The following is a 12,645-nucleotide window of genomic DNA, read 5'->3' on the forward strand; positions in this document are numbered from 1 at the left end:
TCCTCATCCTAACCCCCCCCCCCCTCCTTCCTCTCTCATTTTTCTCTCCTCTTCGCTTCACTCCAATGGCTTTCAGCTGTGGGGTAATCACTGCAATATTGTCTCTAGCAGGCCTTCTCTGCAGTTAAAATAGCGGAAATGTTGGGAACAGGGGAACTCTGTGAGGAGGGTTGTAGGTGCATGTGTTTGTCTTTATGACACAACAAAACCAGAAATGTGTTGTACTCATAAAAACAGACCTGGCATTTCTCTGCTGATCTTATGACACATCACATCATTTATTGGATTTTGTCACAGCCTTGTGTAAATAGGATTTAAAGAAACTATATCCCTTCTTAAGGCTGCAGATGTTTACACAGAATCGTTTTGTTAGGATGACATGATTGTATTATGTCCCTGCAGCATTTTGTTTTTCTTCGATTTCCCTCGCCACAAAAGGAGTGTGGGTTAGTGCGTTTATAAATGAGCTGCATGACAAAGCACTTCCTCTTCCTCGAAACAACAGCACGTCTAAACTCTGGCAACAAAGTTTAAAAAATAGACTTTGCATCGCTTTGCCTAAGCAAACAACGCTTCACTAACACAATCTCCACATCGTTTTAAATCATAATTATGGGGTATCCAGCGGCAGAGCTAGTAAATGAATAACGGGGTTTATGTGCGTGCTGGAGGGCTGCTTTGTGAGCACTCAGGTTTTCCAACTTGTAAGGAGAAAACGTTTCAATAATGAGGTTTGTTACACCAGATCTTCTCTGCTTGCAAGCTGTTCCAGTGAGGAAGAGAGAGAGAGAGAAAGGAGCCTGCATAATGATCTCAGGCAGTGACTTCAGGTCTAAGGGCCTCAACCACTGGCGTCTGTCAGGGATGAAGTGAACTGCTTCCCAATAACACACAAAGGACCAGTTATGAAACAAATATTGGACCTAAAGAAGAGGTGCTCCAAATTTAAACAATCCATACAAATTCTAATTTAAAGCTGATTGATCGTGACTACAACAGGAATTAACTGACCAAAACATGCAGTTCCTCAAACAGCCACTTGAGGCTGGCTCTCAAAACATGTCAATGCCAAAGGCCTTAAAAAAAAGATGGATGTCTGTTACCTCCACCATGACAAAATGTTTCCATTAACCCATTTACCAGGCTGTAAACATATATTTCTGATGGACATTTTAACATGGAGGTCTATGGGGATCGACTCACATTTGGAGCCAGCCCCATGTGGCCAATCAGGGAATTGCAGATTTTCTGTATGTAGTGCTAGCTGAATCTCTATAGCTTTTTTTTTAACTTCTAAAAACACACGCAACATTCTACCTCATCAGCAGGCGTACACAAATAACAATAAGCTGGTAAATGTAGAAGACAATTTGCAGCTCAAAAGCCACACATTTCATCAAGAAATATCTGGGTGAGACCAAATGACTACAAACATGGCCCCCAATCAATAACAATGTTGACAAACAAAATCATCAATCTGTTTATGACAGAGTGTTGTTTCCACAGTTTGCTTCTGTTGTTGCCAAATGGTCAAAAAAAAATCTGCTATTGCAAGCAATAAACCTACTTTAGTGCTTTCTGACCCTAAATCACAGTCAGCAGGCATACAGCCTCCTGCTTGGATACACACATGGCATGCAATCACATGCAGATGCAGACACACACATCGCTCATGTCTCAAACGTGATGACATCTCCGCCTCAGTCGGCCTTGTCGTTGTCCTTTGAGGACACCGGATGCTAATTGGAAACAGGAAGCTGATGTTTCCACAGAAGTTTCAAAGAGCTGTCACGGCAAATATATGTCTCGGCTAAAATACAATCCTCAATGCTGGCCCGGCCACAGCTTCCCCCCGCCATCACTCAAAAACACTGAGAAAGCCCATGTTACAATCAAGTATTTGAATGCTCCATTGTTTGCAGCATAGCGTGAAATATAATATGTAGTGGACGTGAAACAATAGAAGACTTTGAAACCAGAGATAACATACATTCACAAAAATATAAATTTTCATTCAAGATATTCATCTGTGCAGATGACAGGCAGACAAAGTGAGTGGCTAAGGTTTTTGGTTTCAGGAATTAAAAAAAAAAAACGTGAATAAAAAATCAGTTTTTAACGATTCGTAAATGGCAAACATCAGTCCAGCATCCAGCCATAATAATACACTCATACAACCCCCATTGTATTCACTGCCTGACTTGGTGCAGAAGCCGTGCAGCTGCCCAGAGGGTAGTGAACACGTCGACATGTATAATTGAAAAGGAGACAGAGAAAGCCAAAGAATGAAACTGAGGAACTTAATCCTAGCAGCGCGGGGCTTCTCATCAACTAGAAGAGTTTTACATTTCATCTCACAGCAGCGGTTCCAAAACAACGAAGCCACGTTCATGTGTGCCACCTTTCTGGTTGTTTTCATATCCTCTTAAGATCAATACGTGGCTAATAATTTGCAGAAGGTAGCTGTACCAATGGGAGTTTCTACAGACGTGGCGTGAAGATCATCAGGCTAAAGAGAGTTTCTGTGTCTCACCTTGCTTTCTGGATGCGGAGCTGTTCTGCTTACTCTCCTTGTAAACCAGCTGTTTTATCCATAGTGTTGGAGCCGTTATCTCTGCAGTGACAGAATGACAGAGTGTAGATCATTAGCTTTCACACATTCAAAAAAAAATCTAACCACAGCAGAGATTTATTTAACCTCACCAGGAGCTCCATATTTCAGCCAATTTTTTGCCCTAAAAAATTAACAGTGCGTCCAAGATCCTTGTATATTTCCAAAAATATCAAATATATCATCTGGTATTTTTGACATGTGGACTTTTCCATTCAATGTAATGATACATTCTTCAGAAATAGGATCCTAGGGTTGAATATTAAATTCTTGTGAGGTACTGGAAGAAGCTTTGAGCTGCCTCTTAGCCCAGGAGCGTCGTTATAAACACACGGTATACACTTTAGCTATCAAGGCGGCCGTGTTACCGCTGCGTTACAGGTGGAAGAGCCGTTAGAGGAGGCTTACCGTCGCCCTCTGGGGGGACGTGCGTCTCCATGGTGGGTGTGGGCTTGGAGCCATCGTCTGGGTTGAGGGTGAGAAAGAAACGGAAGGAGACTACCATTATTGAGGTTAATACAATCTACTCTCCAGAACTGTTGAATGGTTGGGATTTGCACATGGCCCGGCCAAGACAGACAGACAGATAGAAAAATAGACAGGTAGACAGGATGAATAAGAGATAAACACCACCAGCATCACCACCCACACGTTGAAGCACACTCTCTTACAATCACTCTGTACACACACACACACACACACACACACACACACACAATCAGGACCTGCATGAGTGTGATGCAGGTGTAGAATCCACACACAGCAGTGTCACCATCTTCAATCACTTGATGCTTCCACTTGATCCGAGGTAAATCGCAACTGAGTGCATGAAGTCATGGGAACTTTGCTGATGTTCTGAAGGTTAGGTTTAGCACCAACTTGACACATTTAATGTTTGTTTTTTGTTACTGTTTTTTGTTTACAACTGGAAATTTACTTCCACGAATCACATCGCTCCTCAGTAACCTATCATCATACCTCAAACGTGAATGTAGTCCCTCACTGGACACTGTTTGGTCCAAGCAGCCGTTGTTAGGTCCCAAACACCTACTGTAGCACCAACCGACTCAAAACTGACTCAAGCCTCAGTCCATGAGAATATCTTACAACTAGTTGATCTTAATCCATATCTCACCTTATAGGGCCATATATAGTGTCTTTGCTATTTCGTGCTGTCTCCATGTTTAGTGAGAGAATATTCAAGACTTTATAGTGGGCAATAAATTGACACTGTGTATCGTCATCTATTGCACTCTTACAAATATAATGATCAGTTATGTAATGTAACATGACCTGTTAAGTTAGTTTATTAGCTGTTGTCCAGTAATGTAATATTATTGGTTGTGACGTTGTTTAGCCGGTGGAGATCAGCACCTTTTATTTATGAGACATGATTATCGGTGAGAGAAAAGGATGGAGGCAGTGTACAGTTTTCAGTATACAGTGCCCTACACTGAACTCCCCATACAGGGATTAGCGAGTGAGTGTGTGATTTCGGAAACGCATATGGTGTATTACTTGTGAGATAAGATTTCAAAACTTTCCACGCTGGCTTATCTTCTGTCTTTTTAAATCATAATTTTCTTGAATGTTCTCCTTTTGGCAACCAGAGCATGTTTACAAGTTCTCTTGGTGGGGTATTTGTTGGTTATAATGTTTAAGCCAAAAACAAAAAGTGTGTCCAAACCACAGTGAGCAGCATGTTCCTCCTATCCTCACATGTCTCCACAGATAATAAACGGTGTGATGATATGTTCTCAAGACACAGCTTTACTGTTTGATTACTTGTATGCAGGGGCATAACTAAAATCGTTTCACTATTATGGTGCAACTTAAAGCAAATATAAGTTGTAATGGATTTTGTACAATATGATGCTGCCTAGAATACTCACCCACGTGCAGTTTTGTAGCATCTGGAACATTCCTTAGGAAATAATTCAATCAAAAGCAAACAACAGAAGAACTTTGATTGGAGGTCATTCTACAAACACTAATGTTATGTCCTTAAATCAGATGACATTTGAAAATATACATGAGGTCAAACAGACCTGATCTGCTCAAACTGTAAATAAGATCGTTAGTGGATTGGTCAACAGGACTGGTTCCAGGTCTGGACTCTGAAGTCTACAAACTGAACAGCACATCTCGTCTCAGTTTAAAAAACAGAACTGCAGAAAAACCTGTCAAGATTCTGTACATTCAGCCGTCAGGATGCAGAGATTTTATCTGACCAGGCATTCAAAACGCTCAGCCTCAATCTAGTATTCAAAAAAAGGCAGAATTCTCCTAGCATGACTTCTTTAAGTTCTGTCATTTTACTATTTTTAGTTAGAATTAAAAGTGAAACATTACTCATGACTTGTTTAAACAAATATGGACTTTGTACATATCAGATGGAGCAAAAAAAAAAAAAAAAATCAGGTCAAAAGACATTTTGAACCTCTGCTCTCTCTCAAACAGAAACATGCACACACACACAACATGCAGCAGATCTCAGCTCACCTTTTCTACCTTGGCTTGGTGGCCCGGGTGGTTTGTCGGTTACTGACCCTGAAAAGGGGAAAAAAACATGAACAAAGCAAAAGGTAAAGAGCAGCAACGGCCTGAGCAGGTGACAGGATTTAGCACCAAAATCACCTCACTGTGAATAAATGATCTTTCATTTGAAATTAGAATTGTTCCTAAATTATCAGAGGCTAAGCAGAATAAAAACAGATTACCCAACCCACTGATGTCCTGCCTTGGTGAGATTGTTGCGTACGTACTGTTAGTATAGTAAGCACACGTTCATGTATTGCTTAAGCTGAACACAAACCTGCTCCATCTGTGGAACATTGCAGTAAGAACATGTTTTAGGTGCATGCAGGTAGTCATGCATGGATGCATGGAGGAAAAGAGACAAAATTACACAACCAATTACACTACAGAGGCAAAAGCAGGAAATGTAGAGAGGTGAATGCATCTAGAAGGAAATTTACTACCTGACAATCCACTTGTCCCAGCATGAGTTCCCATAAATTCACGGAAGTTTCCTGCAAATGTATGCGAGATGATTGATTTGGGTCATAGTGTAGAGGGCCGTCTGAGCATGTCAGCAGAGGTGAGGGCGGGCATGCTGTTTACAGTATCGGGTTTATTGTGGCCATAACTCTGAAGTCTAGTGTCATACATACCTTTGCAAGAAACAATGAAGATATCGGATCTTATGCAGGACAAAAAGGAGACGGGTAGATGTAGTGTTGTTGAGCAATAACCAGCATTTCTAGAATGGGTTAAATTAATTGAACCGGGACAGCTAAAAGTGTCAGATCTCAAGTCATTGTTCTAGTACTACCTATACTCTTTTTAATATTTTGATATTTTTTATTTATATTTTACTGTGGGTCTTTTTAGGGACCATTCTATTGTGACTATATTTGGTCTATAGTACTTCCTCTTTATATGTTATTGGAACATGTGTTCATATTGCCTAATATCATCTGATCGTGGGCTGTCCGATCAAGGGGACTGATGTAGTTTTGGTTGGGAATGGTGGAGCAAAGCAGTGCACTTTCACACAGAGGTTCAAGTGTCCAGTTCCCCTGACACCATTGGCTGTTTTGTTTTCACCTGCTTGTTGAGTTTTAATATTTTAGCCAGACAGATAAACGACTCATTGATTATTAAAAACAGCTGCAATACTTTGTTTCAATGGAGTAATACTTTGGCAAAGAAAAGGCCTGGGATGTATTCTATTAGTTAGCAAAGCAGCACATGCAAAGACAAAGATAATAGGAGATTAGGGAGAAGGGGTTGAAAGATCAATGCACTGCTGCTGTAGTGATGCTTTTGTAATTCACTTTCATTTTGTGCTGCTTTCTCCTTTTGCTGCTTGGGTAGGATTTAAGGATGCTGCTTGACTCAGTTTAGAGATGGTTTTGATTAAAATACACAATTTCACATTGTACATTGTTAACAAACTTTTTGAGGTTGCCAGGGTGAGCCAAGTGACTCTTACCCAATGAAATGAAAGGCTTCTCACAATGTAAGAGCTGTTGTCATGCAACTACAACATTTGGTGCTTACACTAACATTTTCCCTGAGAACGCTGTGAACTTTGTGGGAATGAAGAGCTTACGAGTTGTAATTTCTACTACGCCTTAGCATGCTCTCACAGAAGCATGCTAAGAATTAAAGCTTCATTTCTGAACGTTACTGAAGGCAGCAGGTGCTGTACTACAGGTGATTAGTGGCGCGGGTTGGACATACAGAGAATAAAGGGCAGACAGAGATAAAAGAACAGAAGAAGAAATGGCAGAGGGAGTGAGAGGGAAGCCTCTGGCCGTCTGCTGAGCAGCTTCAGAGGGGCATGCGACCATTTCCACCGCACTCTCCACAGAAAATTTGCACCATATGCTCCGGTGGCTGTGCAATCCAATTCTGGCAAAGACCCCTGCGTATTATCTTCTGAGGGAAAATGATGATGATTATCATAAAGTGTTCCCATCCAGCATGAGTGTGTAGAGCCCTGCTCTCTCTCTCTCTCTCTCTCTCTCTCTCCCTCTTTCCCTCTCCTCTGGCCTGCTGAGAGCACTTAGTCGAGGGGGAGAGTGAAAGGGCTAAGAGGCCCCTGCGTGTACGGCCATTAGCCTTCTTGTTGACCTTGCACCTGCTATACGCCACATGACATGTAATACAGATGTGCCCAAAACTACGACATGCTGCTCGCAGACAGACCCCAGTGGACAAACGCCTTTTACACAACCAGTCATTGAAAATTCTCCAGAGTTTTAGTTACTTTCTAGTTGCTTAAAATCACGTTTAATGATGAAAAAACTTCTCATCCACAGGTTTCCAGCTGTGTCCCCACCCCTCAGTACCTGAACACACCGGGGTCCTGTTGTGCACAGAGGAGCCGCTCACTGGCTTTCCGTCATTGGTGACACACCAGCAGTAACCTGTCAGAGTATGGCACTGGACCTGCAGAGGTAAGATGCACCGAAAGAAGTAAGGCACACAACAAACAAAAACGCTTATGATATAAAGAGAACAGGATGATAATCAGGTGCTGACCTGGGCAAACGTTCCATCCTCGTTGCACTCAGGGATAAACATGGACTCCTGAGGTCTCCTGGCTTGTTCCAGGGCCTGGTTCCTCTCAACGCGACACTTTGACTGACCCACATCTGTAATGTATTGACAGGAACACTGAGTACAAACATCCAGCGCTACTGTTGTTGTGGTGTTGTTGTTGTTGTACTGAAAGCACATGTTCTGTGTCAATAACACCCTGTTCACACCCAGGAGCCGCCCTGTGCAGGCGCAGGGTACTGCTGCTGGCCTCTGATGTTTCCGTGCCTTGCTCAAGGGCATGTTTTCATAGCCATAGAGGGAAAAGATGAGATTTATTCACTGTCTTGAGCCATTTTTCCAAACTCTAGGCTTCCACTGTGTGTTTATGTTTCCTGATTAATAAGCAGCCTCCATCCATACTGATTTCAAATCTTTTTTTCTCCAGCTCAGACAAGGCAGAGACTTTATGTTGCTCTTTTTTAAAAACAACACATCCCTCGGCACTGACCGTTACCAGTGCCAGATGTAGCCACGGGCACTTCACTGTCAGTGCTGAGGAGTGCGTCACGTCATTGATATTTTTGAAATGTCAGTGGAAAGTGAGCTTGTGTTTCTGCGACGTCGATGAGGCAGAGACGCTCTCAAGGGACAGACATGGAAGTGACTTTATAGGTCAGAGAATGAACCAGGCTCCATCAGTGACTACTGTTTTTATTGCACATAGACACACGCGCTCCTGTGGAGTTGAGCTTCTCTCTTCAACTGTTCCTGTATACACTTTCACACCAGGGAGCTGACCAGTCGCGACCGCAGTCCTCCACTTTTGACAAATATTTTCCCTGGATAAATAATCCAATAACCCTGGACCTGAGAGGACACAGACATGTTGTCTCCTCCGCAGTAAAAGACTGACAGGGCCAGAAGAAGCTGGTGATTTCATCGAGAGGGACAGACATGCAGTTATAACATTGGAGTGCACAAAACTGTCCCCCAGCAACTTGTTTAAATAAGTCTGCTTTATGGAAACAACTTAATCCTTATTCCTTGTGCCATCTGTTGAAGTTGCTTATTGACATTCCAAGTCTTCATTGTTTAAGGAAAAAGGAGCAGTTTGTAGAAAGTGTGTGGATAGTGTAGTATGTTGTTTTAGAAGAAGGTGTGGAGCAAGGCGCACAATCAGTAATGTAATACAAGCAGAAACGCAAGCTGTGGAGTCGATCCACTACTCAACCAGAAGGATAAACCTGTTGAGTCAATCCAGATCACACAGGGTCTGTATGCAGCCTGTGATGGATCGACAATGTTGCAGTCTCTGCTTCTTCACAGTTTACATAAATCTGAAGTAGTCAATTCTATTGTGCAGTGAGCAGCCACTGAAAAGCTGCCAGTCATGGTTTGTTTATGGCTTATAGCACAGACTTCTTGTTTTGCTTTAACTGTCTTATACCCCTATCACACTGGGGAAAAAAAATCTGGCTAAAGCGGGATTCGGGCCTATCCAGATGTGTTTTTTCTGAGTGTGAACACCTCGAATCCGGCAGTATCCAGTTTGATTTCAATCCGGCTAGAGTGGCTCAAGTGTGAACGCAAATGTGGCTAGTGAATCCGGCTAGCGACATGCTACTTCCGGTTATCGATGTGCTACTTCCAGTTCACAGGGCGCCACACGGGACAAAAAACCGCATGACGCATGTGCACACGTGGTCGTACCACGGCCTGAACGGACTCTGTATATTACGAGGCACCACCTAGTGGTTTGGAGGACCGCAAACACGCTGGATGAAGCCGGATTGAGTGCGGACACAAGTGTGTGCTAGCCAGATTTGAAAATAGGTCTGAACGCATCCAGCTTAAAGGCTGTCTGGGCTCAATCCTACTCTAGCTGGAATGACTTTCTCCAGTGTGAACGGGGCCTTAGTGTCCTGGAGTAGTGTGCACCAGCTGGATGAAAAAAAGTTGATCTTAATTTTATCACCAGTCTTTAGCTACACCTGGCTTTGTATCAGAAGTTAATATTGAGTTCACTAGGCTGAGCAAAGTTGCACCCAGCCTTATGTCCAAGAGTTTAAAATCAAGGCAAATGCCTATGCTATGAGTCTTCTTGCCATCTTGGATATAACATGACCTGAATGAGTTACAGCAAGAGAAGGACGAACTTAGAGCTGCATACAGAAAAATCAACCCAGCATACTGCTGTCCAATGTACAGATCATATCGTCAAAGGCCCTTCTGCATTAAATGTAAGGGAAATCAGCAGCTGCAGGGCAGGGACAGGGCTGCGTTTCTGTCCGACACTTGCAGTAGTGTAGGGCACAGGTGTCTTATCACGCATGACCATTATTGTTACCATGCATATTAGTCCAATTTTCCAACTTACACCTGCTCTATACATCCAGGAGCATTTATACATATACATCCAGCTGGTCCAGCAGGCTGAGGTCATTTATTTTATCCTGCAGATTTAAATGCAGGTTGGTTGTTGGATGATTTTTTTTACACCAGAGCAACATTAAATGTACATTAGTATGTATGAGGTCATTGATATTACGTTGATTCTTGACCTTGTTTATGTTCTGCTAAATAATGACTGTTGTAATACAAACACTTTAGTTTTTTGTACCTTTTGGCAATTTAAATGGCTTCTACTCAAATAATGTGTTTAATCTAAGTCGCACGCACACCTGAGCGAGCTCCGTCAGGCTTTGTCATCGTAAACATGGATTAGTTCATGAACTGCCTGCTTAAATAGAGCAGCAGTTTCATTACGACTAAACAGGCCCGCAGCATCTGCACAGGCCGAGTGAGCTTTGCCCGGCTCTCCTTTCCTTGGCACACCACTGGTATTATGAAACAACACTGCATATTACCATACAGAGGGAACAGAATTCACTCCAAAAATGGATTTGGTTGGTCTGCTGTTTTCCTAATAGACAGGAGGGGCTGAAAAAATGGGCGGGAGGGGGGGGAAATGCCAAGTTCCAACCTTGACTCTAGACCTATCAATCTCTGCTGTTGTTGAGTGGCTGGCATCCAGAGAGTGAGGAAGTGTGTGATCCTGGTCTGTAAAAGCTTACACGCCTACAGAGAGGCGGAAAATGAAAGACATCTTCTCATTCAGTTCCACTTTTTTATTATTGTGTCTCCAGGCTGCAACGTCTTAAACAGGCGCATTCAGACTCAAAGAAATGTTTCACTCCCTTTTTTTGTACAGTGATCACGCTCGGGTAAAAATATGACTAATTATTCCCTCTTCTTACCTTTGAGCTCCATGTCTCTCCCCTCAGATGTGGTAGTAGGTGCTGGAGCCGCCGGCAGCTGATCTATTTTTACCCAGTTTTTACCTGAAAAAGAAAACAACAGCACAACAAATGTTAATTGGACGATTTGAAGAGAGATCCCAGCATGCAATGCTGCCTACAGAGGCTGTCATGTGGTAAACTGTGATGTGTTGAGGCTGATTTTCTCTATAGACACAGATAATTAAGTTTAGTTAGTTTAAAACTAAAATTAGTTTTTAGTTTTGATGGCTTTGATGGATTTATACAACGAATCAATGAATAATGTGATGAAGCACTATCTATTGATTAATTTCAAGTATTACTAAGCAAGATTAGTACCGTATTTTCCGGACTATAGGTCGCACTGGAGTATATGTCGCACCAGCCAAAAAATGCGTAGTAATGAAGAAAAAACCATAGATAAGTCGCACCGGACTATTAGTCGCACCAGCGGGCCAGCGTAAATCACCACGTTGCCTCCTGAATTCCTCTTACCTTAAGTGGTTGCAGGGCGTTGAGAGTGAGACACACACATTTCAACAAGTCCTCACGTGGAGAAACGATTCGCTTCACCACACAGACATTCCTATAACCATCATTTAAATGAGTAAAAGGCAGACTACTGTGCGCTCATATAGCTGTCTGGAATTAGCGACCTGTCGACCACACGCATCACCTATGCTCGGAATGCAAAGTGTGGACATGCTGGAGGTGGAAGAGAACCATCAGGAGAGGAACAGAACAACTGCCATTATATTTGTAATGGGACGCAAGGCTAACTAATTATATTATTATATTTAATAATAATTATATAATTATATTTTTTCATATATAAGTCGCACCTGAGTATAAGCGACTTATAGTCCGGAAAATACAGTAATGTAGTGATGAAATCATACAGTATGTTGGTGCTTCATTAAGATACTAGTGCAAGCTACTAAGTCGAATAAGCTGAAATGAGACAGAAATATATATTTAAAAAGTAATGGAGCCTTTACTTTCCTGTGATCATGGCAGACATTTCAACATGTGCTGAAACCATTGTGGCTGAAGATGGACAAGGCTCTTTGGAACCAGAGTACTGAGTGCAGTTTGCAAAGTCTGAGTTTGTGCTCCACCCTGACACATTGATTTTGTGGTGTATGTGCATTTTCTTAGTGTTTTGCTGTAGACTTCATTTCTCACCTCGACACCGTCCTCGGTGTGCCAGTGTTAGCGTCTTATCTTTGCATCGCGCCCTCTGCAGCTCACAGCCGGTCTCATAGCTCCGCCCGTCTGAACCACACACCGGCTTCCCCTGCGTCCGTGAGCAGATGACCCCGCAGTGATTGTCCCTGTCTCCAATCAGCCACTGCAATGAGAAATAGTCACATGAAAATGACCTCACTGCAGGTTCCCTTAGAAATAGGTTTGTTCTTTCTAGTTTCCCTGTGTTTGCACAAAGGGTACATTCAGCTGAAGCTGAGATGATGCCAACCTAACGTACAAATTGGACTCATGGGTCACTTGCCCGTGATCCTAAAAACACTTGTTGGCGCTGCCTTTCTTTTTTTAGGCTACTGTTATGAGGGTGTGAGTTGCTCTGGTCTGAAGCTTAACTGAAAGCCTAATTTATCTAATTGATCTTTGGCTGAAGCTGATTGATTAAAAGTCAAAGTAGCCAAACCACACTCTGAGCAATAGAAATCTTTCCTCCGTCTCTAC

General features: G+C 42.5%; 1 protein-coding gene across 8 annotated transcripts in view; it reads right to left on the reverse strand.

The window, feature by feature from the left end:
* The window catches only part of smoc1 (SPARC related modular calcium binding 1), a 39,776-nt gene that overhangs the window by 13,397 nt on the left and 13,734 nt on the right, over positions 1–12,645 (reverse strand). For 5 of the 8 annotated variants that reach the window (XM_028394834.1, XM_028394832.1, XM_028394830.1 and 2 more), the window contains exons 2-9: positions 12,127–12,292; positions 10,921–11,004; positions 7,664–7,776; positions 7,471–7,570; positions 5,593–5,643; positions 5,114–5,161; positions 3,020–3,109; positions 2,534–2,614 (exon numbers count right to left, since the gene is read on the reverse strand). In XM_028394834.1, coding sequence (XP_028250635.1) covers positions 2,534–2,614; positions 3,020–3,109; positions 5,114–5,161; positions 5,593–5,643; positions 7,471–7,570; positions 7,664–7,776; positions 10,921–11,004; positions 12,127–12,292 — 733 coding nt within the window. The remainder of the gene's footprint in view (positions 1–2,533; positions 2,615–3,019; positions 3,110–5,113; positions 5,162–5,592; positions 5,644–7,470; positions 7,571–7,663; positions 7,777–10,920; positions 11,005–12,126; positions 12,293–12,645) is intronic. The other 3 variants (XM_028394835.1, XM_028394837.1, XM_028394836.1) reach the window with 3 other exon arrangements.

This window comes from Parambassis ranga, chromosome 22, assembly GCF_900634625.1.
Source record: "Parambassis ranga chromosome 22, fParRan2.1, whole genome shotgun sequence".
Lineage (NCBI taxonomy): Eukaryota > Metazoa > Chordata > Actinopteri > Ambassidae > Parambassis > Parambassis ranga.